The sequence below is a fragment of the Ceratotherium simum genome, chromosome 8 (genome assembly GCF_057802395.1).
Source record: "Ceratotherium simum simum isolate JZ-2026a chromosome 8, ASM5780239v1, whole genome shotgun sequence".
Classification (NCBI taxonomy): Eukaryota; Metazoa; Chordata; class Mammalia; order Perissodactyla; family Rhinocerotidae; genus Ceratotherium; species Ceratotherium simum.
Window position 1 is genome coordinate 43,504,220 of NC_141907.1, and position 27,537 is coordinate 43,531,756.

The following is a 27,537-nucleotide window of genomic DNA, read 5'->3' on the forward strand; positions in this document are numbered from 1 at the left end:
TCTTGTCCTTAACTGTTATCACCAACGTATATCACCCCTATTTCCTTTTTACTATAAGTTTTCATGGAAATTTGATACTCAACTCCGTGTACTTTGTGTGCAAAGCTGTTACCTGTATTATTCTACATAGGAAACAATAAAAAAGTAGAGAAATAAAATTGACAGGTATGAATGACTCAAAATTTTTGTGGATTTTATAATTCATTGTATGAGGTATTAATTTTTTCCATTATAAGCAAGTATGCCCTGAATTGTTTTCAAAAATAATTGTCACAGAACTTTTACTTATTTCCTTTTAAAAGTCTTTACTTGAATAAGAAGAGTGGCCTTTCAATGTGTATTTCATTGTTTTAATATTTTTAGAGTACTTCATTTATTATCATTTTATGTTGTGTTTAGGTAGATTTTAATTTGTTAAAAAAATCCTGTCTAGTAAGATACATTTCATAATAATATTTAACATGTGATGAATAATACATATTATTCTTCATTTGAATGTTGTTAATGTGGTCTCAGGTAGAGAAACTTGGTAGCTATAGGTTTCTTTTACTAAGCCTCTCAAAAATTCAGATAATATTAAAAACATGAAAATTTGGTATTACTTTACCACATAGTACTATTTCCTTACAATACTTAACACCAATCAATTTTAACTGAAGATACAGTTTATTGATTCACAATGAATTAAGACTTTTCAATATTAAATTGTTAAAACTATACTAAAATTAGTCACCCCTGTGATTTCTTTTCTGAGGAAAATAAAACTTCAAAAAGTAAATCTGGACATACCTCTAACATTAATTGTGTAAACTCTTCATTACTAAGGAATGTGGGTTTCCAGTCCTGTCGAATTTCACTAGCATCTGACTGTGCAGTGATTTCTGTAAACAGATTATTTAACACATTAGTGGCATACTCCAAACACAGGGTGAGGGGAAGGGGCGGTACAAAAGTCCTACAAGTTGCCTTTTCTCCTCCTACTCTAAGTAAAGATGAGAACCATAGGTAATAACATTTGTTGGTCTAGGTAGGTATCAGGAGGTCCACGTTTCGGTAGGACGAAATATTTGAGCTAATGTGGTAAGTTATCTCCTTGGACTTGGTCTCTTGGAAATACTAGTCTCTGGTTTTTCTCTGGGGAGCTTTGATAGCCTATGTTGCTCACAGGCCTGAGATTGCTTCCTGCTTGACACAATGACCAAAAAAGAATCAGAACAAGCAGATTAGATCAAGCATTATGAAGAAATTCTTTTTCCTCTTCCTTTCCTTGACATTTAAATGGTAGAACCTCGAGCAGACATAAGGACACGAGCCTGGAGGAAAGGAGCCAAGGAGGTCAGTCAGTCTGCTTTCAACAAAGAAGACTTTAGGCCTGCCTACTGCCTGACAGAAAGATTCCTCCCAGTCTGAGGTGCTCTACTCTTAATTAACCAAGGAAATTAAATTAAGATTTTGGGCAAAACCGTTATAGTAATAATCCCACAGTGATTTTGCTTAGTGTCCTCTTGCACGTTTTCTTTGTGGTAGGGACTGGTCAAAAATTTGGAGATCCCTGGCTTGGGGCACACATTTTAACACTATTATTATAGTTTATTTTGCAATATACTTCTAATGGACTTAGTTATGAGAAAGCTATTCATAAATGATGAAACCTAAACTATTTAGGTAATAAATGTTTTTACATTTTTAAATGCAGACATATTAAAACAACCAGGCAAAACAAAAATCAATGTCATAGATTTTACTCTACAAAATATACTCTACTTGGCAGTGAAAAGTATGGACTAAGTTATTTTAATTTTTCTATATAAATATATAGAGAGATATATATATAGCATATTAAATTGACACTCAAAATTTTGCATATTGGAAATGTGTGTACTAGAATATGAAGAGTAACTTAAGAAGTCTAGCTACTAACTCTGTGGAATATAGTCATGCTTTTCAAATTCACATCAATTATACACAGTGAGAAAAAAAAGATTTAAATCCACAAGCAAATCCCATCAAGTTCAGTTAAATACAGACTTATTTTAGAGTAATAAGTATATAAGAATTCCCTTTCAATTTAAGGTAAATTTTATTTTTGTGAGAATTATATATCTAATTTTGAAAAAAAAAGCTCATCTACTTAAAGCCAAAATTAATCTTCTATTTTATTTCATTTCATTCAACAATCACTTATTAAACTACAACGTCTGAGGGACTGAGTGTGCTAAGAAGGAACACCAAGGTTAGTGGGAATGCTATTTGTAGAGGTAAAATGTAATGATAATGGTGGCAATAAAAATGAAGACCAGCAATTTTGACACATTTACAGAAGAATCAAGAGAATTTGGCAACTGTGATACAGTACTAAGGAAGATGAAAAAAACCCAAAAGTCTTTTCAAGTTTGAGTCCTGGGGGACTAAAAAGAGTTAGAAAATGGAAATGGAAACGGAAAAAGGAAAGTTGAGAGAAAGAGGTGACTTGATAAAACAAAAATGAACTCAGTTTTAGATGCATTGAGTTTGAGGACATGCAAAAGAAAGATCCAGAAGTTATCTGGTAATAAAAGACTGAAAAGATTCTATCTACAAATACAGATTTAATAGTTTAATAGACAAGCAATCGCTGAAGCTATGGAATGAGATAACCAAGGGAAAGAGTGTAGAGAAAGCAAGAGCACAAAAGATAAGACCTTGAGAAATGTCAAATTTAGAGGGCAGAAAAAGAAAGAGGAAAGGAGTTAGTTTCAGTTAGGAAGGGGGAGGTGAACGAAGAAGTGCAGTATAACACAGGCCAAGGGAAAAGAAAGGCAGTGGAAGATGGATTAAAACTTCCAGCGCTTCAGAGATGCGGAAGAGGATGAGGTGTAAGAAAAAGCTATTGTTTTATCGGCGGCAGAGGCAGTGGGGGTAATGGCATTAGCGAAATTAATAAAAATAATTTCAGACTGACGGAGCATAAACCAGGCTAGTAATGCATTACTGAGTGGGCCAAGGAGAAGTATATAGAGGCACTAGTTACAAATTTTCCGTCTGAGAAGTTTTGCAGTTTCATTTGCATCTGAAAAAGGAAATGTCCTTTCCAAGTTTTTCATCTATTATCTCTGTTACCAAAAATACTTATTTCTTTAAATTTCCTTTTCATGACTCATTTAGTCAAAGTAATTTTCTTCAATTAACAGATAATCCCTTTATTTTAAAACATAGTGTCTATTTCCTAGATATACACTGAAATAATCTTTATGAGGCCCTCAGTCTGGCTCTTAACTTTCTTTCAAATATACCCATAACTTTCCAACTCAAACTATGCTCCAATTACACTGAACTCTTCCCCACTTCTAGGCTTTTGCACATGCTATTTCCTATATCCTCCCTGTGAAATGTTGTTTTCCTTACTTCATCTGAAAAGAAGACTCAGTTGAAAAATTAACTATTTTTAAGCCTTCCCTGATATATTCTTTCCTCTCTGTTCTCACAGCAAATTTATGGTTTACAAACACTACTCCTATTATAATTATTTGCATTGTAATTCGCCCTTCACATGTTTGTCTCCCTTGGCTTCAGTTACTTAAGGGCCAGGACTGCTACCCTGTACACAAGAATCTCGGATATAATAGGCATTAAATAAGTGTTTGTTGAATGAAAGAATGAATATACCAAGAAATCTTTAAAAAGGCAATCGATTTCTTTCCCTTAAAAAAGATTAGGAAGCATCCAATCTTAAGCATCACTAACAAGATTCTATCACATTATGCTTTAAGGGAGAGTCTGTTATAAAAAAATCCATTTTACAAAGTTAAAATTTACCTTTATGTTTTCGTAAAAAATCAATGCTCTTCTGTAGAACAGTAGATTTGTCCATCTTTCTAGCATTACCAGGAAGCATGGATCCCAGTTCTTTAATGAGAACATTAAATTGATCTCTACGTTTCTTTTCAGATTTGTTTCTAGATACTCTGAGGAAATAAAAAACAAAATAAGTAGTTTTCAAACAATCCACTTAATTACACAAATAGTTTACTACAATGCTCAATTTGGACACAACCACACAACATGGACTCTGACGACATAGATGGAAATAAATATTTACCTCCCAGGTTACCAACAACATACAGTTAATTTGGGCAATAATTTTTCTTCTCAGTTTATCACTAATGGAATTTTTACACATTAAGCATTTGGCATACATGTTTTTATGAAAATGTCAATAAGACAAACTGCATTCAAATCTCAGGTTTTATTTACTCTAATATTAAATACAAGAATTTGTATTTTCCTTATTAGGTTATTACAACTATTACTGAGATACATTTTGTGAAAGTACATATAGTGTATAAATAAAATTATTAAAAAAATGAATAGGATAAAGTTATCTATTTCCTCTAAGTTTTAAGTTATAAACAGAAATCTAAAAATGAAAATCTCCTTACTATCAGGCTTATCTATGCATTCTTCCTCTTCATTCCTATATCCCAGCCTTCAACACAGAGCTGTAATCGTTTGTTTGCATATCTGGCTCTCCATTAAGCTATGGGCTCCTTGACAATAGAGCCCAAATCTTTTCTTCTAAGCATATAAGCATAACACCTAATAAACAGTTAAGCACTCAAAATATACGTGCTAAATGAATAATTACTACTGTTCCATGTGAAGCAGTAACCAGTAAACAAATACTTGGTTGCACTGAGAACTTGAGACAAGTATATACAATTATTTATAGAGCAATTGACCTCTATAATACCTCTACCTGCTTTGTTTAGTCAAACTTTCCTTTTTTTTTTTTTTTGTGAGGGAGATCAGCCCTGAGCTAACATCCGTGCTAATCCTCCTCTTTTTGCTGAGGAAGACCAGCTCTGAGCTAACATCTATCGCCAATCCTCCTCTTTTTTTTTCTTCCCCAAAGCCCCAGTAGATAGTTGTATGTCATAGTTGCACATCCTTCTAGTTGCTGTATGTGGGACGCGGCCTCAGCGTGGCCGGAGAAGTGGTGCGTCAGTGCGCGCCCGGGATCCGAACCCGGGCCACGAGCAGCGGAGCGTGCGCACTTAACCGCTAAGCCACGGGGCCGGCCCTAGTCAAACTTTCTAATTCAGTTTTTGTTTAAGCAAAGTATACTACTTTCCCAAAAGGTCTGAAGATAATTTTATTTTTTGTTTTTCGTAAAGAACAAGCATTTATTCTATATTAGTACTGGGAAAAAATACAATTGTTCAAACCTATTAAGAGACACAATAGATATTAACTGACTCTCTCATCAAACACTGAGTGCTTGCTATAATGACAGAGACTGCTAATAAGGATTAAGGATACTGGGCAAAGACAAGCCTTTTCAAGAAATTCACCTAATTCCTATGGAAATTCAGAGGAACCAGGGATTGCCATCCTAGTTCAGCACCCTAGTGTGCCGAATTGAGCCATGAAGGCTGAGTGAGAAAGGGATGGTAGTGGGGTGTGTACAGGACATGAAAACCCATCACAAGTAGTTCAGCATGGCTAACGTGGCTAGTGTATAGGCTTTCTATGCCCAAGAATGCTGGAGTTGGGGTTGTGTGGGAGTAGTAAGTGTTGAGGATAAATCATGAAGTTTTTATGCTACATAAAAGCACTTTAGTTTAATCCCAAAAGCCATGGGAAGGCACTGAAAGTTTTTAAGCAAAGAAATGATATGAACAGAATTGCTTGTTAATAGGACCATCCTGGCATCAGAGTGATGAAAGGATCAATGCTTGGCAAAACAAATTCATTTAGCAAATACTACTGAAAACTTACTGTATGCCAAACAAGACTGGAGGCCAGGTGACCATTTAGGAGGCAACTGCAATATCCTAGCCTATAAACCATGGCAGTGTTAACAGAGCAGTGTGGGTTTGAGGGTGAAGAGGCAAAACTATCAACTCTAGGTAAATCAGATTTGGTTTGGAGTGGGAAAGCAAAAGGGAAATCTAAGAAGATCCTCAAGTTACTGATAATGCTGATTATCAATGTGAAATATAACATGTGATACTAGTTTTGGTGAATAGATATTTTGGGAGAATTCAGATATGGTGAAACTGGCTGTTTGATATTTTAAAGGACATACACAAGAGGCTTAAAAAGATGGATCTAGTTATATTCCTCTAGAAAAGAGTAAGTATGAAATGAGCATCTGAGAATTTGTATATATGAAATATCTGAACACATGGGTAGGGGATAAAAACAACAGCCAATATTTATTGTATACTTAATGTACCAGGCGCTAACGTAAACGTTCACGAAATCTCCTTTACTCCTACCAGGTAGACTTTATTATTATTTTTCCTTTTTACAGGTGTGACAACTCAGGCACAAAGAAGAACATGCCCCGGGTCATACAGACACCATGAAGTAATAATTCAGATGAGGCATTTTGACCTCAGGGGAAGAAAATATATAGAAATCAAATATCATTGCCAACTCTACCAGTGGATCACACCCATTAAAGCAAACTTTACTTCATATTATGTTCAGGTTGGAAGTACTCAGCCCTTGTGATGACCTCACTGATAATACGCCACAGACGTTTCATTTTTGGGATAGGTATAAAACTCCCTTTGTTCTCAGTTTAACACTAAGGTCTTTAACTCATCATTGTTTTCAGTAAGAATCCAATGTGGTCCTGTTTAATTCTGACAGCATTATTATGAGGTTCCTTCTCTTTCTCCAAGGTTTCCCACAGCCACAGTATTTTTGGTTCCCTAAAAACATGATCAAACCTTCAGAGTCTTTGCAAATAGAATATCCTTAGCTCACCTTATCCATATATTAACTTGGCCTTTAAGACTGTGCAAGTCCTTAGAATTCTGCCTCTTCAGTCAGGCAAGCCTGATTACTCCCATCTTATCAGAGACTTCATCTCTACCCTATAAGAACTTTCCTCTACTAGACTGAGGTTAAGGGATAGGGGTTGTCCTATATATTGTTAGCTTCAAATTCAGGTCTTTTTATTTCCTTGAATAAAGTTGTATAGCTTTCCTCTTAGGAAAATCTTCTTAGATCTATTTTAATCAGTTGTTAAAGTATTTAGCAATTTACCTCGTTATTGTGAATATTTTTCTTATCCCAGTACCTTTTATTTTGCTAAATACAGACCTTTAGGAATTATTACATGTTTATCTTTTGTATCTGTGTATAACGCTACAACACCCTCTATCCTTGTCTAAGCACTCACGAGTTCACCATGGCTGGAAAAAAATCATAAAGTGTTTACTGCTCACTCTCAATGACCACAAACTTGGCTGTAATGCCACCTGGACCCACCCTCCTGATACTATAATTAACTGTCAAGGATCCTATTTCAGGTTGAAGACTCCATAAGGTCATCACCGCCATGGCTCTAGATCTCATTCCCTCAACTTGATGATAGCTCTCCAACAATTCTTCCCTCCCTCCTCTCTCCATCATCTACTTTCCTTTCTGTTGGAAAATGGAGGCATGTCAAGGGGCATAGGAGCCAACCCTAAAAGACCCCCAATGGCCAAAGCTGAACAATTTGAGGAACAAAATAAATAAAATAGCACCAGAGTATAACAAAGTATAAAATAAATACACATGGGTCCATACAGATATAAATAAATGGGAAAGAGAATTTTTTTACAGAAGAATTCCAAATATGTGTAGATTTTCCCCTCCTATGGGAGGTGGAGCTTCATTCCCCCCATCCCTACTCTGAAGATCAGCTACACTTAATAATTTGCTTCCCAAGAATAGAGTAGGTTAAGGGAAAAACAGTAACTACAATGGTGAATCCAGGCAAACTCTACCTTAGCCACATGATGAAGGTTAACATCCCTAGTGATGTCATATAGATATTATGTACCCATAATATGATGTGATGAGAAGGGCACCTTTAGAGGATAATTTTATTTAATTTATAAACTGCATTCTGACAGTCTAAGCTCTGCCACCTTGCTAATATATCTAAGTTCTTAAGGCAGATAGCTTTTGGAAACAATTGATTGACTATTTACTTTTATATTTACAGTCATGCGTCACTTAAGGACAGGGATACATCCTGAGAAATGCGTCATTAGGCAACTTTGTCATTGTGCAAACATCACAGAGTGCCCTTACACAAACCTAGATGGTATAGCCCACTACACAATGAGGCTATATGGTATCAACCCTATGGGACCATTGTCATATATGCGGTCCGTCGTTGACTGAAACGTCGTTATGCAGTGCATGACTGTACTTACTATTCATTTATTTACTATTTTACATCTTAAGTTGAACTACCTTTTTGCTTTGTCCTTGTCATCTTCTTCCACCAACCCATCAAAAATACTACCATCATCCCTAAAAGAAAAAAGAAAGTGGATAGAGAAAATAAGAGCAGACTCACTAAGCACAGGCAATACTAAAATGACATGTGAATCAAATGCGTTATATCCTAGGATTTTTGTAGAGTTGATGGACTGTACAAATTCAAACTCAATAACTACTAATCTGTTTTCTAATAAATACTAGAAAACTAAAGTTTAGCCAGGTTTAATTACATTTTTAAAAGTTTATTACAAATGTGAATTTTAAAACTACTTACTTAGCTATACTATACAGTCATACCACATTTTACTGTGCTTCACTTGATCGCACTTTGCAGATACTGTGTTTTTTTTTTTACAAGACCCTCCACCAAAAAAAGATTACAACTTGCTGAAGGCTCAGATGATGGTTAGCATTTTTTAGCTATATTTTTTAATTAAGGTATGTAAATTGTTTTATTAGATATAAAGCTATTGCACACTTAATAGACTACAGTATAGTGTAAACATAACTTCTATATGCACTGGGAAACCAAAAAATTTATGTGACTCCCTTTATGGCAATATTCACTTAATTGCGGTGGTCTGGAACAGAACCCACAATATATCCGAGGTATGCCCCTATATGCAATATGCTAAACCAGAATTTAATTTAATTGGAAGTTAAATATCATTTCAAACTTTTAGTAACCAGTGAAAACCTATAGAAAGTCACTGTATTTGCCATTATATAAAATGATTCACTTGAAATTATTTTTAATTATAATAGCATAGTTTAAAAAATATATTTTCTGAGACATTCACTTTATAAAACCACAGATCACTCTAAACATCACAATATGTAGCATATTATATTAATATATTTTCATTCATTACTGAGTCATCTGACAAATATTAGCACTCATCTGCCAGGCTCTCTTCTGGACATGGTTACAGAGCAGTTAACCAGACATACAGGTCCCCTGCTCTCCTACAGCTAATTTTCTAGTAGAAACAAACAAATCAACATGAAAATGTATGATGATAAGTTTTATTTTTCAAAATAAAAAAATAAAAGTAAAAAGTTTATTTTTCAAAAAAGGGGGTAGTTACTTTAGTCTGAATGGTTAGGGAAGGACTTGTTCAAGTGGGGACATTTGAGCTGAAATCTAAGTGACAATAAGGGGTCGATTTTGGGAAGAGCTAGGTGAAGAGCATTCTAACAAAATCAAGAGCATCTATAAAATCTCATGAAATTATTGTGAGGTTAAGTAACATAAAAAAAGTATTCTGGGGCCGGCCTGGTGGCACAAGTGGTTAAGTGCGTGCGCTCCACTGTGGCAGCCCAGGGTTCACCGGTTCGGATCCCAGGCGTGCACCGACGCACTGCCTGGAGAACCATGCTGTGGCAGCATCCTATATAAAGTGGAGGAAGATGGGCACGGATGTTAGCCCAGGGCCAGTCTTCCTCAGCAAAAGAAGAGGAGGATTGGCAGATGTTAGCGCAGGGCTGATCTTCCTCACAAAAAAAAAAAAAAGTATTCTGCACATTAGCTATCAACGAGTAGATGCTTAAAATGTTACTGTATTTCATCAAATTTAAGACACCATTGACTGTAAGACTTAGTATTTTATGTGCCACTAAGAAAGAAAAAAATGCTACCAATTAAACTATGATAAGCCAACTGTAAGATGAATCCCAATGTCAGAGATATTAAAATGTAAAAAAATAAAACCCTTAACAAAGAAACAACGAGGTTCATTCTTTTCCCAAGAGTAAGATTTAAAGATTATAATTTCAACTAATGAAATCCTAATTACAGTTATGTGTTGCTTAATGACAGGGATACGTTCTGAGAAATGCATTATTAGACGATTTCGTTGTTGTGCAAACACCCGAGTTTACTTACACAAACCTAGACAGTATAGCCTACTACACACCTAGGCTATACGGTACTAAACTTATGGGACCATTGTCATTGACCAAAACATCATTATGCAACGCATGATGGTACAGTTACCTCTTATCAGTCACAAATACTAAAATGCTTAAAGGGATGAAGTTAGCACCAATAGATAAGGAGAAAAAAAGACAAGAGATAAGGAGATAGAAGATTCCATAAGGTACCGAGGAAACATTTACAGTCGTCACAATTTCTTTCAGAACAGCTCTGACCAAATCACTCAAAATTATAGCTCAAAACCCCTTTAGAAAACAAATCATCCACTGTTGACTTTGGCTATAGATAATATATCTTTCTTACTATTACACTATGTTTGCTCAACACAGAAATTAAATGTAAGAGTAATTTAAGCACAAAACTCCTTCTATCAGTTTAATATAGACCATTACTCTAATAGTGAATTTTAAAACAGCTTTATATAATTCGAAATAGAGAGTCTCTAAAAACATACCTGTCAATCATCGAGCTCATTTTACTACAGCTTACGGTAAACAACATAACATACTACGTTTTCGTCTTGTGGTAGACATTTGTACTTCTCCTTGAGTGGAAAAAAGATAAATGGTCATTAATTTTCTAAAAAACTTATTTCTACAAACATAGTAATCTTGAGAAATACTATTATGTTATTATACAGACTTAAAAATGTTTTTGTTTGTACCAAAGGCTAGAACATTCTTTTCAAGCTAATATCTTTAGCTCGGGCACAGTTAAAGCTTTTTTCCTTCTAAAAAAGGACTACAGGGAAAAAAAATTGAGGTCCATAATTCATTTTGTTTCTATTATAAAATAATCAAAATTAAAAGCTACTCAATATTCAGTATATGTATTAGACTATGTAACTGTAAACAGGCTGTAATAACACCATCTAATCAGCAATAAACATTTGCTGAAATTCTATTTTCTGTTAAACAGTATGCTAAACTTTGGGGATATAAGGATGAAAGATACAGTCCCTACAGGCAAAAAAACCGCAATTGAATAGGGAGATAGCTACCTAAATAATTATAATAAAAGTGATAATGAAGGTATATAGGAAGGAGTCATTGTCTCAATGATAATGAGTTGTCAGGTAATCTAGAATGTTGTTATTGAAAATATGGTCCATACACCATCAGCACTGGCATCATATGACAGCTTGTTAAAAGACAGAATCCTGGGCCCCACCCCAGTCCTACTGAATCAGAATCTACATTTTAACAAGGCCCTCATGTGATTTGTATGACCATTTAAGTTTGAGAAATAAGACTAGAGGACGAGATGAGGTAACAGTTGAAAGGACTCTAAGCCACAAGAATAGAAATTTGCAAAGGCATAGGTCTTTATGAGATGAGAGAGCAACATATTTGAGAAACTTAAGAGGTTCAGCATTTTCTTTAGAGAAAAATCGAGGCATGTTACAGTTTTAATTACCAGAGCATAAAGTGAGAATTAGAGTGGCAGAGGGGTGAAGGCAAAGTAAGTAGACAACAGCCTTATTATAAAGAGTCATATCAACATTGAAGGAATTAAAATTTACTACTTTAAAACTGAATCATATGCCTAACATTTGTCTCTCTATATTCTATATAGTTTTTCTAAAGTATAAGGCAGGTTTTATCCACACAACGTACTTATGTCCTATAGTCATGAGTTAAATATTAAATAACCACCTTAAGTCTAGTAATTATCCTAACAGTTTTGAGGCACAGGAAATTCTACTTTAACTACTATAATTTTGATTTAAAATTTAGAAAATTGTGTGGGACCAGCCCAGTGGCATAGTAGTTAAGTTCACGCACTCCACTTCGGCGGCCCAGGGTTTGCAGGTTCGGATCCCAGGCGCAGACCTATGCACCGTTCATCAAGCCATGCTGTGGCAGGCGTCCCACATATAAAATAGAGCAAGATGGGCACAGATGTTACCTCAGGACTAATCTTCCTCAGCAAAAAGAGGAAGATTGGCAATGGATGTTAACTCAGGGCCAATCTTCCTCAACAACAACAAAATATTTAAAGTAGTGTAATATTTAACTCCAACTAAACTAGAGAAGATTAAAGGTGTTCTCAGAACCTGAGATTCTAAAATATTCTATCACTGTTTTCAAATGCACATTCATGAAAGGGAGCGAGAATAACCCTTGATAAATGATGCTGCATTGCCTATGAGGTTATGGCTGCAGAAGTGGGACTGTGAAGGGCTAAGAGTTCTTAAGAGAAAATGAGTGAGGGAGTCAGAGGTAAAAATAAAAAGAACTAACACTAGGATAAAATACTGATTTTAAGTGTCTGGGTCAACATCAGCAGATGGAACACAGAATTATAGTATTTTAGAGTTGGAAGAGACTTTAAAGATCACCTAAGTACAACCCTCTGGTCCAACAGACATACTTACCATCATGCTAATAACAGAGGTTGGTTCTATCACCAGAACAAAAAGAACAGTGCAAAGGTAACAGAGCCAATTAGGGTGAATTAAAAAAGAACAGGGGCTGGCCCAGTGGCATAGCGGTTAAGCGGGTGCGCTCCGCTTTGGCAGCCCGGGGTTTGCAGGTTCCAACCCCGGGCGCGCACCGACGCACCGCTTGTCAAGCCATGCTGTGGCAGGCATCCCACATATAAAGTAGAGGAAGATGGGCACGGCTGTTAGCCCAGGGCCAATCTTCCTCAGCAAAAAAAGGAGGATTGGCATCAGATGTTAGCTCAAGGCTAATCTTCCTCACAAAAAAATAAGTAAATAAATAAAATAAAAAAGAACAGTTTCAGTTTCAAGTTAAAATGCCAGATCTGAGCCTTATAAGACACCATTATCAAAAGGAAGGGCAAACTAGCAAAAAAAAAAAAAAAAAGGACTCCAAGAATTAGGGCTTAGATTACAGGAAGGGCCATCCTGACTCCAAGAAGAGTGAATCCAAAATGATTTAGAAGATACAGACTGATGCTTTATTAGGCTATTTTACGAATGTTGTTAACAATATTTTCCCAAATATTATTTTTTGTCCAGCTAACTGAACCACATAGACTATATCTCTAATAGTCTAGTCCAAGATCTTTTCTCTACTTTTCCAGCCAATTGACCGACCTGCTATAGTTAAGGGACAGGTAAGAGAAGAAGTGAAATAGGCCTGACTACACGCTCTAGAACAATTGTGAGAAGATTCCTCTTAACTTCTTTAAATAGTGTCAAATTAATTTTAACAAAACAAAGCCGTTAACCGGGTACAGCCAAAATGTCTTGTTTGGGGACTACCCTAGGACTCAGGCTTTCAGGACAAAAAGACTAGCCAGAATCACACTTGCCCATGCTATGGATTCTAAGGATTCAGTTTTAGAAGACATGTGATGTCCCTACACACAGCAAGGAATTCCAAGTATACAATCTAATACAGATTAAATTTTATTATTTAAAGTCTTTTTTCTTAAATATTGACATTACTAGACCAGTATGGTATGCAATAATATGTCTCTAAAAGGATCAGTTACTGTCACTGGAATCCAAAGTTCACAAATTACATTATAAAGGATCAAGTTACAGCTGGGAATCAAATGCTCCTTTGCATAAGCAACTTGAGCTCATTCAGTGATGTGACTTCCCAGCTGAGTAAGCACCACATTACTATTTTATGACCATAGAGGGAAGGACAGCATAAATCTTTTATACATATCATTTTAAAAACAAGCTTTAAAAAAATATTTACCAAATGGGAAGATATTAGTAACTATAAGAAACTTTATAAACAATTCAAACTTTGCCAAATACAGAAGCAGATATGTTTTTAATTCAGCATGCAACATTATACATAAGTAACAGAAAATCTCAGTGTCTGCAAAGTCCATCTTCGGAAAAGAACTCTTACAAATAAAACAACACATTCTGTATTAAAAATAAACTGTATTAAAAATAACTGTCAGGCCAGCCCGGTGGCGCAAGCAGTTAAGTGCATGTGCTCCGCTGCGGCAGCCCAGGGTTGGCCGGTTCGGGCCCCGGGCGCACACCGACGCACCGCTTGGCAAGCCATGCTGTGGCGTCATCCCATATAAAGTGGAGGAAGATGGGCATGGATGTTAGCCCAGGGCCAGTCTTCCGCAGCAAAAAAAAAAAAAAAAAAAGAGGAGGATTGGCAGATGTTAGCTCAGTGCCGATCTTCCTCAAAAAAAAAAATAACTGTGTCAATTGTGTCATTATTAAACTAACAACACAATACTACTTGTCCTCTGTCCATCTGCTGTCATCTCTCAAGGCTTTCCATTCCTACATCACTAATTTCTCCCTCTAAACCGGATTACTCTAACCAACAATTTAGTATTTTCCCTTAAAAAACAAACAAAACAAACACTCCCTTGACCCACCAACCCCCTTCAGGTACTGCCCTTCTTTTCTGCTCCCTTTTTAGTGTTTATTTTCACCAATGTAGTACATGTTCAAAGTTTAGTGTCCAAACAGTTTTACAAGACTTATTTAAAAATCAGAAGTCCTCTGTCCTCTGATCCTCATTTGTCATTTTCCACCACTTTCACCTCTTTTAACTGTTTCTTTTGGTAGTTAACTCCCTATCTCTAACATCATTTATTTTGTTACTTGATTCTTTCTGTTTTAGGTAGGGTGCCTACACAGTCCCAACACATCCGAGTTGTCCCAGTGTAATTATTAAAAGTGTCTCCTTTTGCTCTCAAAAGTTTCTTATTTTTTTAGGCATCATCTATTGAACTCTAAGAAAAATAAGAATTAAGCTCTCTTTGATTCCCTCATCCTTATACACATGCACACTTGCCCAAATTTCCAATATCTTAATTTTGGCTAGGTGGTTATATTCAGAGTTAACATTATTATGACTCTGTAAATTCAACTCACAGCTGAGCTACATAATTACTTTCCTTTTATGAGTAATTTTCCTTAGAGTTAATAATTGTTTTATTATTTACCTAGTTGTTTATACACTTATCACCAATTCAGCCCCCAACTCTTCCCTGTCTAAATCTACTGTTAATATTTTCAAACACATTACACATTCTACCAATTTAATCTTCTCAGAGGTATTTTTCTTGGAACCTTCTATTGGGAGTGGATGCTCTCTATAACTGGTGACAAGATGTCATCTGTGATCACTATACACTATCTTCCTGGTGATTTCCTGGGTCTCTACTTAAGTTGCATTCCTTGTTTCTTGTATCCCATGGCTTTATCTTTTTTAGTTTACTTCTTTATTTTTGTTGACTACCTCCTATAATAACTGCCCAGAAAGGGGATGGCAGATAAAATTTTTGTGACATCACAAGTTTGAAATTGTCATTAGTCTATCCTTAATCCTTAATAGTTTAGCTGGATACTGAATACTGGGTTGGAAACCATTTTTCACTCAGAATTACGAAGACTCCACTGTCGATCCTCCAGTACGGTATCAAGAAGTTGAAAGCCATTCTGATTACTGATCCTTTATATGTGACCTGCTATTTCTCTAATTCTGGAAGCTTCCCTATGTTTTAAAATTTAATAGTGATATGTCCTATTTTGGACTTATTTTCATATCTATTGTCACTCTACAGGTTCTTTCTACCTGAAAACTTGTGTTCTCTAATTCTGGAGGGTTTTGTTCAATCATTCTCTAATTCTCCTCTCTATTTCCTCTATTCTCCCTTTTTGGAACTCCTGTTATTTCAACATTGGAAATCTTGAATGGTTGCTCCAATTTTCTTATTTTTTCTCTCCCATTTTCTCTTTGCTTTATTTTCAGTAGATGAGTTTTATTTTTAAACCCTTCCACTCAGTTTTTCATTTCTAATTTCATTTCTTATGGTTTCTCTTCCATGTTTCATGGATTTAGCATCTCCTCTTACCTCTCCTGAAACTATTAAATGATAGTTTTGTGTTTGCTTCAATTTTTACCTGCCTACCTGGTCTCCATTTCCCCTAACTTGGTATTTTCTCTTTGGGTTTTCTCTTCGACTCTCACATAAGAGGCTTTCCTAAAAAAGCTAGTGATCTCTTGCCACAGGCTCATATTTAAGGGTAGGGTACTAAAAAGATCACTGCAGCTCTGTGTGATAGGGCTTGCTGACTATGAACCTTACTGCAGGAAACTCAGGCTGGAATATTTCCTTGGGGGAATTCTTAATGTCAGTATCTTCAGATCTTTTCTCTTAGGCTGGTTATAATTTCCAGAGAAGAATCTTCTAGACTATTGACTGAAAATTATAAAAATATGGTAGCCTAGGTTCTTAATCCCCCTATTTTCAATATGGTTCTCCCATTATCAACTACGTTTAGTGCCCCTCTATTTTCATCCTTTCTAGAGAATAAATCTCAGTCTTCTGCTGAGATGGGGAAGGTGCAGTTAGTTGCCTGGGATTCCAAAGTCAGGAAAAGGATCTCTGGAGTATAATCACCTCTTAATCACATCATAAACAGATTTGCAACAAATTGTCCTGTTTTTTTGTCCCATCCTCACTCTGACTTGCAAAGGAAAGAGTGTTTTCAATTCCTGAACATTTTAGAGGTTCTACAGTGCCAGGAAGTTTGTTTCTCAGCATTACCCCAGCTGGCTTAGGATTCTAGGCTCTGCAAGACAGTACCATACTTTGCTTTTCAGGTTCCAAAATTTTGTTGCAATTATTTCCTCTCCCATTCTATTTGGTCTTGTGAAGTCATGTCTTTTGTAAAAGATCTTTTTACTTTAGCTTTAATGGAGTTGGAAGAGGAAACAGAATTTGATTGTATTTTTTGCCATCTTTAACTGGAAGGTCCCATTCTCTTCAATTTTAATCAGGCTTTCATCCTCACCTGCTCCCACTGAGATTGTTCACTCTTGAGAGTTATCAGTGACATTCATGTCGCCAAACCTAATTAATAGCTGCTTTACTCTACTCTCTAGTTGACCTCTTGGTAACATGTGATGTAACTGACCACTTCTGCTTTTATTAAATACTTTTCTTTTCTTGGCTTCTGTAACAGAAGACTTTCCTGCTTTTCCACTCAATTCACTGGCTGCTCTTTTTCCTCTGATTAATACTGGCATGTCCCAGGGCTAAATCCTTCTCAATCTATGTACACTTCCTAGATAATTTCATCCAGACATATGCCTCTAATTATCTCTCTATGCCAATAACTGCCAAATCCACACCCCTAGACCAGATTCTCAACTTCAGAGTCAAATATCCAACTACCTTCTTGATATTTCTACAGATTTTACAGGTGTCTAAAATATCATAGAGCAAAAGAGAACACTTGACTTGCTCTGTAAATTTTCTCCTCTCCCAGTTTTCTTCTCCAATCTGAACTCCATATACTCTTCCCCTCACTTATTACATTCCAGCCACATTTGCTCTTTCTGTTCCTCAAGGATTCCATGGTCATTTTTGTTTCACTGCCTATAAATCTCCTCTCTCAGATCTTCACAGGGCTGACAGATTCTTGTCATTCAGATCTCAACTGAAAAACTCTTCTTCAATGAGGGCTTTTCTGACTACCTGATGAATGCAATCACCACTCTCTATCACATTATCCATTTTAATTCTCTGCATAGAACTAACCACAATTTTTTCATTTGTTTGTTTATTATTTGTCCTTCCTCACTTTAGAATGCAATCCTCATGAGAGCAGAGATAGCTTCTGTTTTGTTCCCAGTATCTAAAATAGTATCTGAATATAGCTGGCACAATAAATGTTTTGGGATAATACAACAGGAAAAATTTTTTAATGAAATTTTCCTCAAACTAGTGTGTCAAAATAGTTTATGGATCCTTTTATATATTTTTCTGGAAAAATGTCATTCCAAATTGCATTCTAAGATACAATTTTCTCATTACCTTTTGTATTTTTTGGATCTTTTGAACGGATTCTTCAGAAAACTGTAGGTTCAATGTATTCTTCTATATGGCTGACCATCAGTCTCAGAATTCTGTTTAAACAATAAAAAATTTATTTATTACATTTATTCAACTTATTAGAAGTTTATCATGAAAAAGGTTTTAAGATAATTTTTAAACACAACAAAATTCAGAACTTTGTCACAAAAATGTACATAATAAATGTTAAACTCTACAAATTCTTTCTAAAAGACAACAACTTAAAAATAAAAAAGAAACCAAAACAATCATTTCTTTTTTTTTTTTTTTTAAAGATTTTATTTATTTATTTTTTCCCCCCAAAACCCCAGTAGATAGTTGTATGTCATAGCTGCACATTCTTCTAGTTGCTGTATGTGGGACGCGGCCTCAGCGTGGCCGGAGAAGCGGTGTGTCGGTGCGCGCCCGGGATCCGAACCCGGGCCGCCAGCAGCAGAGCGCACACACTCAACCACTAAGCCACGGGGCCGGCCCCTAAAACAATCATTTCTAATTCTAGTATAGAAGTTAGAAGACAGAAGTATAAAAATAAATATAACTATAAAAATATGTTAATGGATACACAATATAAAAAGATGTAATTTCTGACATCGATAACATAAAGTGTGGTGGGGGAGAGAAGAAAATGAGAAGAGTTTTTGAAGTTAAGTTGTTATAAGCTTAAAATAGATTGTTAAAACTGTAAGATATTTTACGTAAGACCCATGGTAAGTACAAAGAAAACACCTATAGAGGATATGCAAGAGGAAACAAGAAAGGAATCAAACATGCCACCACAAAAAAAAAAAAAAAAATCAACGAAACACAAGTGAAGACAAAAAGAGAGGAAAAAAGTGTCAAAAAACTACAAGAAGACAAAAACAATTAACAATGAACATAAAAGTCTTTCCCTATCAGTAATTCCTTTAAATGTAAACAGATAAAGTCAACAGTGAAAAAAACAGAGTGGTTAAATGGATTGAAAAAAAAAAACAAGATCCAACTACATGCTGTCTACAAGAGATCCAGTTTAGATTTAAGGACACATATAGGCTGAAAGTGAAAGACTGGAAAAAGATATTCCATGCAAATGGTAACCAAAAGAGGGGAGGAATGACCATACTTACATCAGAAAAAATAAACTTTAAGTCAAAAACTGTCACAAGAGACAAGGGACACTGTATAATGATAAAAACGTCAATTCATCAGGAAGGCATAACAATTATAAATATACAAACACCCAACATCAGAGTACCCAAATATCTGAAGCAAACATTGATGGAACTGAAGAGAGAAATAGACAGCAACACAATAATAGTAGATTTCAATATCCCAGTATCGATAAATGGATAGAACATCCAGACAGAAGATCAATAAGGAAACAGACAACTTGAACAACACTACAGACCAAATTGACTTAATAGACATATACAGACTATTCCACTCAATAGCAACAGAATACACATTCTTGTCAATTGTACATGGAACATTCTCCAGAACAGATCACATGTTAGGTCACAAGACAAAACTTGGCAAATTTAAGAAGACTGAAATCATACCAAATATCTTTTCTAACCACAATGGAATAAAACTAGCAATCAATAACACAAGGAAAACTGGAAAATTCACAAATGTGTAGAAATTAAACAACACTCGAACAATCAATGGGTCAAAGAAGAAATCAAAAGAGAAATGAGAAAATATCTTGAGACAAACAAAAACATAACACATCAAAACTTATGGGATAAAGCAAAGGCAATACTGAGGGGGACGTTCATAGTGATAAACATTACATTAAAAAAAAGAAAGCTCTCAAATAAAGACCCTAACTTTACAGTAAACCTCAAAGAACCAGAAAAAGAACAAATAAGCCCAAAGTTAGCAGAAGGAAGGAAATAATAAAGATTAAAGCAGAAATAAACAAAATAGAGATTAGAAAAACAATAGTAAAAACCAATACAAAGAGTTCTTAGAAAAGATCAACAAAACTGACAAACTTTTAGCTAGACTTAGGAAAAAAGACAAAACTCAAATGAGTAAATTCAGAAATGAAAGAGAATATTACAACTGATACCACAAAAATATAGAAATACAAAGGATCATAAGAAACTACTATGACCAATTAAATGCCAACAAATTGTATAACCTAGAAGAAATGGATAAATTCCTAGAGACATACACCCCACTAAGACTGAATCACGAAGAAACAGGAAATCTTAACACACCCATAACTAGCAAGGATATTGAATCGGTAATCAAAAACCTCCCAACAAAGTAAACCCCAGGATCAAACAGATTCACTGAAGAATTCCACCAAACATTTAAAGAATTAATTAACACCAATCCTTCTCAAACTCTTCCAAAAAACTGAAGAGGAGGGAACACATCCAAACTCATTTTATGAAGCCAACATTACCCTGATACCAAAGCCAGACACTCCACAAGTAAAGAAAACTATAGGTCAACATTCCTGATGAATACAGATGCAAAAATTCTCAACAAAATACTAACAACCCAAATCCAACAGCACATTAAAAGGATCATACACCATGACCAAGTGGGATTTATCCCTAGGATGCAAGGATGTTTCAACATACAAAAAATCAATGTGATACACCACATTAACAGAACCAAGGATACAAATCAAACGATTATCTCAATGCAGAAAAAGCCTTTGACATAATTCGATACTCTTTCATGATAAAAACACTTAGAACAGATAGAAATTTTCTCAAGATAATAAAGGCCATATATGAAAAGTCCACAGCTAACATCATGCTCAACAGCTAAAAACTGAAAGCTTTTCCTCTAAGATGAGGAACAATGCAAGGATGCGACTCATAACCACTTCGATTCAACATAGCACTGGAAGTCCAGGCTAGAGTAATCAGGCAAGAAATAAAAGGCATCCTAATTGGAATGTCAGAAGTAAAATTATCCCTGTTCACAAATTACATGATGTTATACGTAGAAAACCCTCAAGATTCCACAAAAAACCCGTTAGAATAAATATCAAAGTTGCAGGACACAAAATCAACACACAAAAATCAGTTGCATTTCTATGCACGAACAATCTGAAAAGAGAATTAAGAAAAAAATGCCATTTACAATAGCATTAAAAAGAATAAAATACTTAGGAATAAACTTAACCAAAAAAGCAAAAGACTTGTACACTGAGAGCTACAAAACTGGGAAAAAATACTTGCAAATCATATATCCGGCAAGAGGTTAATTCCACAAATATAAAGAACTCACACAACTCAACAACAAAAAAATGAATCATCCAATCAAAAAATGGGCAAAGGATAGGAACACACATTTTTCCAAAGATATACAGAAGGTCAACAGGCACATGAAAAGATGTTCAACATCACCAATTATTAGAGAAATGCAAATCAAAACTATAATGAGATATCACCTCACACCAATCAGAATGGCTATAATTAACAAGACAAAAAATAACAAGTGTTGGAGAGGATGTGAAGAAAAGGGAATTCTCATACACTGCTGGTGGGAATGCTAACTGGTGCAGCCACTATGGAAAACAGTATGAAGTTTTCAAAAATTCTGTTCTCGAAAACTTAAAAACAGAAATACCATGTGATCCAGCTATCCCACTACTGGGTATTTATCCAGAGAACATGAAAGCAACAATTCAAAAAGACTTATGAACTCTGTGTTCATCGTAGCGTTATTCACAATAGCCAAGACATGAAAGCAACCCAAGTGCCCATCAACAGATGAATGGATAAAGAGGATGTAGTATATATATACAATGAAATACTACTCAGCCATAAAAAAGACAAAATCGTGCCATTTGTGACAACATGGATGGACCTTGAGGGTATTATGCTAAATGATATAAGTCAGACAAAGAAATACCATATGATTTCACTTATATGTGGAAGATAAACACATAGATAAGGAGAACAGATTAGTGGCTGCCAAAGGAGAAGGGGGTGGGGGAGGGCAAAAGGGGCACATACGTATGGTGACGAATAAAAACTAGACCATTGGTGAACACAATGCAGTCTATACAGAAACTGATATGTAACAATGTATACCTGAAATTTACACAATGTTATAAGCCACTATGACATCAATAAAATAAATGTCAATTACTCATTTCGAGTCAGTAAGTATTTAAGGATCAAATAAATTCAAACTCTAGGTTAGAGATTATATGCACTTAATAAAGTGAAGGAATTGGTTAACAACAAAGAATTTCTTAGGCCTCTCCTATAACAGACCATGATATAGACTAATGACATGATCCAAAGCATAATAAAAGCAACTGCATAGGACCTGCCATAGTATTTACAATTTAATAGTTCTCCTATAAATTTGTTCTCAATAGTTCCAAACATACATTCCTTATAATGAAGAAAGCACCTAGAAAGTCTGATAAAAGTTTAATCAAATGATTGCTTTAAAATGTTAATGAATGTATATTAATTACTCTCATTGAAGTCTCTGTATCAGCTAATACAGAAAAGGTCATGATTGATGATCCTCTTCACATAGTGCTTATTAAGGAGCCGACTATTCAGATTACGGCTGGTTCACATTTTGTTTCTTCCTCCATCTCTCCACTTTGTGTGTGTGTGTGTCTACTTTAGTTTTCATTTTCACCTTCAAGAACTAAAACTAGGGTGAATTTTACTCAAAATTTTGGGTATGGTAAACTTTAGAAGACTGTCAATTTCAATTAGCAACGTTCTTTCACTGACAAAGAAAATTGGGAATTGCTGTGTTCTTACTGTTTTTCATTGCAGAAGTGGATGTCACTATAACATTCTCAGTGTTCATATTCCTCCAAATCATGAGTTCCTTCAAAGCAGGGGTGATACTTTACTTATTCATCTATTACTAGGACCTGTCAGAATATCTGACAACTACTAAATACTCAACAAGCAATGACAAATAACTGAATTAACTGAAACCAACTTAATCTTGCCACACCAAAGTCAGGGCCAAACTTTGCACTCAAGTTTGCTTCTGACCCACCCAATGCCCATTCTAATTTTTTTTTAAAATCAAGAATATACTGTACATGCAATATGACAGCAACAAAAGGGGATATTTTTGATAACAAAAACAAAAAAGAGAGCATTTTTGAGAACAAAAAAGGATTTTTTTTTTTTTTTTTTTTGGTGAGGAAGATTAGCCCTGAGCTAACATCTATTGCCAATCCTCCTCTTTTTGCTGAGGAATATTGGCCCTGGGCTAACATCCATGCCCATCTTCCTCTACTTTATATGTGGGATGCCTGCCGCAGCATGGCTTGATGAGCGGTATGTAGGTCTGTAGCCAGGATCCAAACCTGTGAACCCCAGGCTGCCAAAGCAGAGTGTGTGAACTTAACCACTACATCACTGGGCCAATCCTCAAAAAAGGATTTTTTTGATAGCAACAACAGAAAAATAGCCCTGGAAACTGAAGAAATCAAATAAAAATCAGAGGTCTGAGTCAAAAACACCAGAGCAACAGGACTGAATTCCTAAAATGTGCACGAAGTAAAATTCAGAAGCCAGATCCCAGTGTCCTAACTGGTTTTAAGTACTTTGGGATGGAGTTACTCGGTCAGAATTAAAGGAGCTAATAAACCCAGCATGCTGGAGAAGAAGGAAGTACAGAAGTCAGAGAGGCATGGATGGAAATCTTTGTATAATCTGCTTAATCATCCTAAGCCTCAGAATTCTTACCTAAGGAGGCCGTTGTGAAGAATAAAAGACATAACATATAGGGATACCTATTATTTATTACAAAAATAAACCCTCAAAATAAAAGACTTAAACATTTCCAGCATGATGAAATATTAATATCTTTACCATAAAAGGCTTTCTACAAGTTATTCAGAAAAAGGTTAAAACTCAGCCCAAAAAAACGAACAAAAGGTATAACTAAAAGATCCATGAAGAAAACAAATGGTTAATAAATGTAAAAATTATTCCTGGCTTTAAATCAAAGAAATTTAGTAAAAACACGTTATAGTTAATTAATGATTCCTTAAAAATTATACTTCATATATTTATCTTTCAGCAAATATTTACTGAGCAAATATTTACAAGTGTTCAACCCTACGCTAATGGTAATTTTAAAATGATGAAACAGGGGCCGGCCCGGTGGCGCAAGCGGTTAAGTGCGCGTGCTCCGTTGTGGTGGCTCGTGGTTGGCCAGTTCGGATCCTAGGCGTGCACCGACGCACTGCTTGTCAAGCCATACAGTGGCGGCGTCCCATATAAAGTGGAGGAAGATGGGCATGGATGTTAGCCCAGGGCCAGTCTTCCTCAGCAAAAACAGGAGGACTGGCAGATGTTAGTTCAGGGCCGATCTTCCTCACAAAAATAAAATGATGAAACAGACACAGCCCTTGCATTTGAGACGCTTCTCAGAGAAACGCATAAAATGCCCTGCGCAATACACAGGAGAAACAGAGAAGTTAAGGAAGCCTCCTGGAAGAAGCAATACCTAAGCTGAGATCTAAAGGATAAATAAAAGCTCACCAGGCTAAGAGACAGAGAAATTTGATGCCAAAAGAACAGTATATGCACAGGTCTAAAGATGTGTGGAAGAAATGTGACTTTAGGGTACTACAAGTAGTTCAGCATGATTAGGGCAAAAACCTAGGGACAGGGATGGGGTAATAGAGGTGGTGGTAAGAGATGAGAATGATGAGGTGAGGAGATCATGAAAGGCCACATGAAGGCAAACCCTCCCCACCAATGGCAATATGAAGACACTGAAGGTTTTAAACAGGGAAGTGATACTAACAGATTTGTTCTTTTGCAAGATCATTCTGGCTACAATATAGAGAATGGGATGAAGGAGGCAGAACTAGAGTTAGGGAGACTAGTAGAAGTAGGGTATTATAATTGTTCGGGCACAATAATATAGAGGCAGAGGTTATATAAAGAAATATAGGAAGTTTAATAGATATTAAGATGACTAGACAGAACTTGGTGACTGATTAACAATCAGAAGTAGGGGGCAGGGAACAGTTGAGAGTATCACCCAAGTTTTGGGTTGGACAGCATTGTGGGTTGGATAGGGAACATAGGAGGAAAAAGCTGGAGGGGAGTGGGAAGGAATGATGTTGAAAGCAGAGGCTAACATTTATTAAACATTTACTATGTGCCAGGCATTCTTCTAAGTTTTCTCTCATTTAAGACTCTTCAACAATCATATGAGGTAAGCTCTATTATTACCTCCATTTTACAGATGAGGAAACTAAAATACAAAGAGAATAGGTAAGCTGGCAAGGTCAGCAGAAAAGCTGAGATATGAACTCTGATAGTTTAGCTTGAACTATGCTATGCTCTTAATCACTGTTACGGACACCTCAGAAATACTTTAGATGATGGATTCAGTTTTAGACATGTTGGATTTAGGATACCTATGGGACTTGCAAAAGGAAAAATGCCCAGTAGGAAACTGGAAGTCAGAGTTTGGCATTCAGGAAAGAACTGGGTGAAGACGTAAACTGGGAGTCATCCACATAAATATGTAAATTTAAGACAATGATTGATGGGTTTCTCTAGGAAGAACAAATAAAATGAGGGGAAAAAAGGCTAAAATCAAAACCTGATGAAAAATTAATATTTTAGAGACAGGAGAAGACAAGCTAGTAAAATGGGGAGGAGGCAGAGCAAAGAACATAAAGAAATGGGCTCTGGAAATAAGATTTCCTGGGCATGAATTATGGATCAGCCCCTTTATTAGATGTGGGTCTTAGACTAGTCACTTCATCTCTATGCATCATTTTCTTCATTTCTAAAATGGAGATAATAGCAGTACCTACCACATACAGTTGTTTTGAGGATTAAACTGTTACACATTTGGGACAGTACACAGAAAATAGCAAATGTTCAATAAACTTTAAGTATGGTTAGTGTTAACAATATTATCAACTAGACGTAAAACGACCAATCAAAGAGACAGAAGAAAGCCAAGAAGGGTCAGTTGTAACTAAAATGAAAGGAAAAGGGTGTTTCAAGAAGTTGACAATGTCAATACTGCTGTGTGGACAAGACAATGACTCTAAAGTGTCCATTATATTATTTAATAACAAGGAGTCTGATAACTTTGGTGAAGGAGATTCGAAAACAGAAACTGAATTCTGCTTTAAAATAGTAAATTAGGACTCTCTTAAAGTAAGTTTGGAGAGATGTATCAACAGCTGAAAATATTTATGTCCTTTGACGAAGTAATTTCACTTTGAGAAAAGAGGCAATAATTAGAGATGTATTCAAAATTTTATAATTTATTGCACTATTATTTAAAAAAGTAAAGCTAGAAAGAATTTAAGCATCCAATAGCAGTAACAGTGGCATCAAAATATATCAAACATAAATCAAAATATGCCAAAAGTATCAACTGGGGTTATTCCTGAGTAACTAGCTTATGGATATTTCTTTTTACTTTTTCTTTAGTACTTTGTAAAACTTCTCTTATGAACCTACACTATTTTTATAATCAGAAAAACTTAAGTGCTGCCTTTTTTCTTTTCTTTTAATTGTTCAATACTAGAACCCTGGCTACACATAAGGAACATAAAATACATGTTATCCATGCCAAAGAACAAAACATTAGTAACAAAGTAACATGTCACTGTTATAAAACACAAGTAACAGAGACTATTTTCCTATGTACTGTTCACATAATTTAAAGAAAAAAACTTTTAATTTCATCTAATTATTAATAATTTTTAAATTATTCATTAAAAATCGTTAACTCAGGAACCTGGTTTAAAAAGTGGAAACTACAATAAATCTTTTTCTTACCCAATAACCTACTGACCTACTTTGGAATGTAGGTTAGTTAAATCTGATATTCTGGACTAATAGATCTATTAACATTAATTAAAAGTAGTGCTGAAATTTAACCGACTGTGTATACACAAAACCCATGCAACAATCCTTAACTACGTTTATCACCATTTATGAAAAATTCTAACTTGCTTCTGCAGATTACTGCATTTGAATTATAGCTAAAAAGCTAATTATTTCTAAGAGAACAATTTTAACTTGTAAAGAAAGACCCAAATACTTTTTAAATTAATTGTTTAATGTATGAGTAAAGATGAAATTAAACAGAAGTTCTCAATTTATTCAATACTGAATGGGAACATTATCCTACCTCTACAACGGATATAAAATATTAGCAAGATAAAAAACATTCTTGACTCTATAGCAGTTTCTAAGATCAACTTAAATTAAAAATTGACAGTAAGAAAAAGAAACACACCCCAAACCAAACTCTCATGAACCAGACCTCTTAGAATCAGAGAAGATTCTGGCTCAAGACAAACATCAAATGATACCAGGACTCTAGCCTGTCCAATATTGGTCTAGACTTGAGGTATTTTTGAAGCCTCATTAAGGAAACAAAAACTAAAAAATTAATATAGCTCTCTTAGTGGGACACAAGACTATTCCAATGATTCAACTAATGTATTTTTTCAAATAATGTCTGAGCTCCCTATTCATGTAGTGGACTGCTCTGGTCCACAGAATACATGAGCACTT

At 35.4% G+C, this 27,537-nt stretch overlaps 1 protein-coding gene across 11 annotated transcripts in view; it reads right to left on the minus strand.

Annotated features, from left to right (window-relative positions):
* The window catches only part of CLOCK (clock circadian regulator), a 119,788-nt gene that overhangs the window by 49,757 nt on the left and 42,494 nt on the right, over positions 1-27,537 (minus strand). For 10 of the 11 annotated variants that reach the window (XM_087434342.1, XM_014787441.2, XM_087434341.1 and 7 more), the window contains 5 exons: positions 17,993-18,084; positions 10,662-10,751; positions 8,242-8,301; positions 3,796-3,944; positions 790-881 (listed from right to left, as the gene is read on the minus strand). In XM_087434342.1, the coding sequence (XP_087290468.1) occupies positions 790-881; positions 3,796-3,944; positions 8,242-8,301; positions 10,662-10,708 (348 nt within the window). In that variant the 5' untranslated portion in view covers positions 10,709-10,751; positions 17,993-18,084. Of the gene's footprint in view, positions 1-789; positions 882-3,795; positions 3,945-8,241; positions 8,302-10,661; positions 10,752-17,992; positions 18,085-27,537 lie in introns of those variants that run through there. The other variant, XM_014787463.2, reaches the window with a different exon arrangement.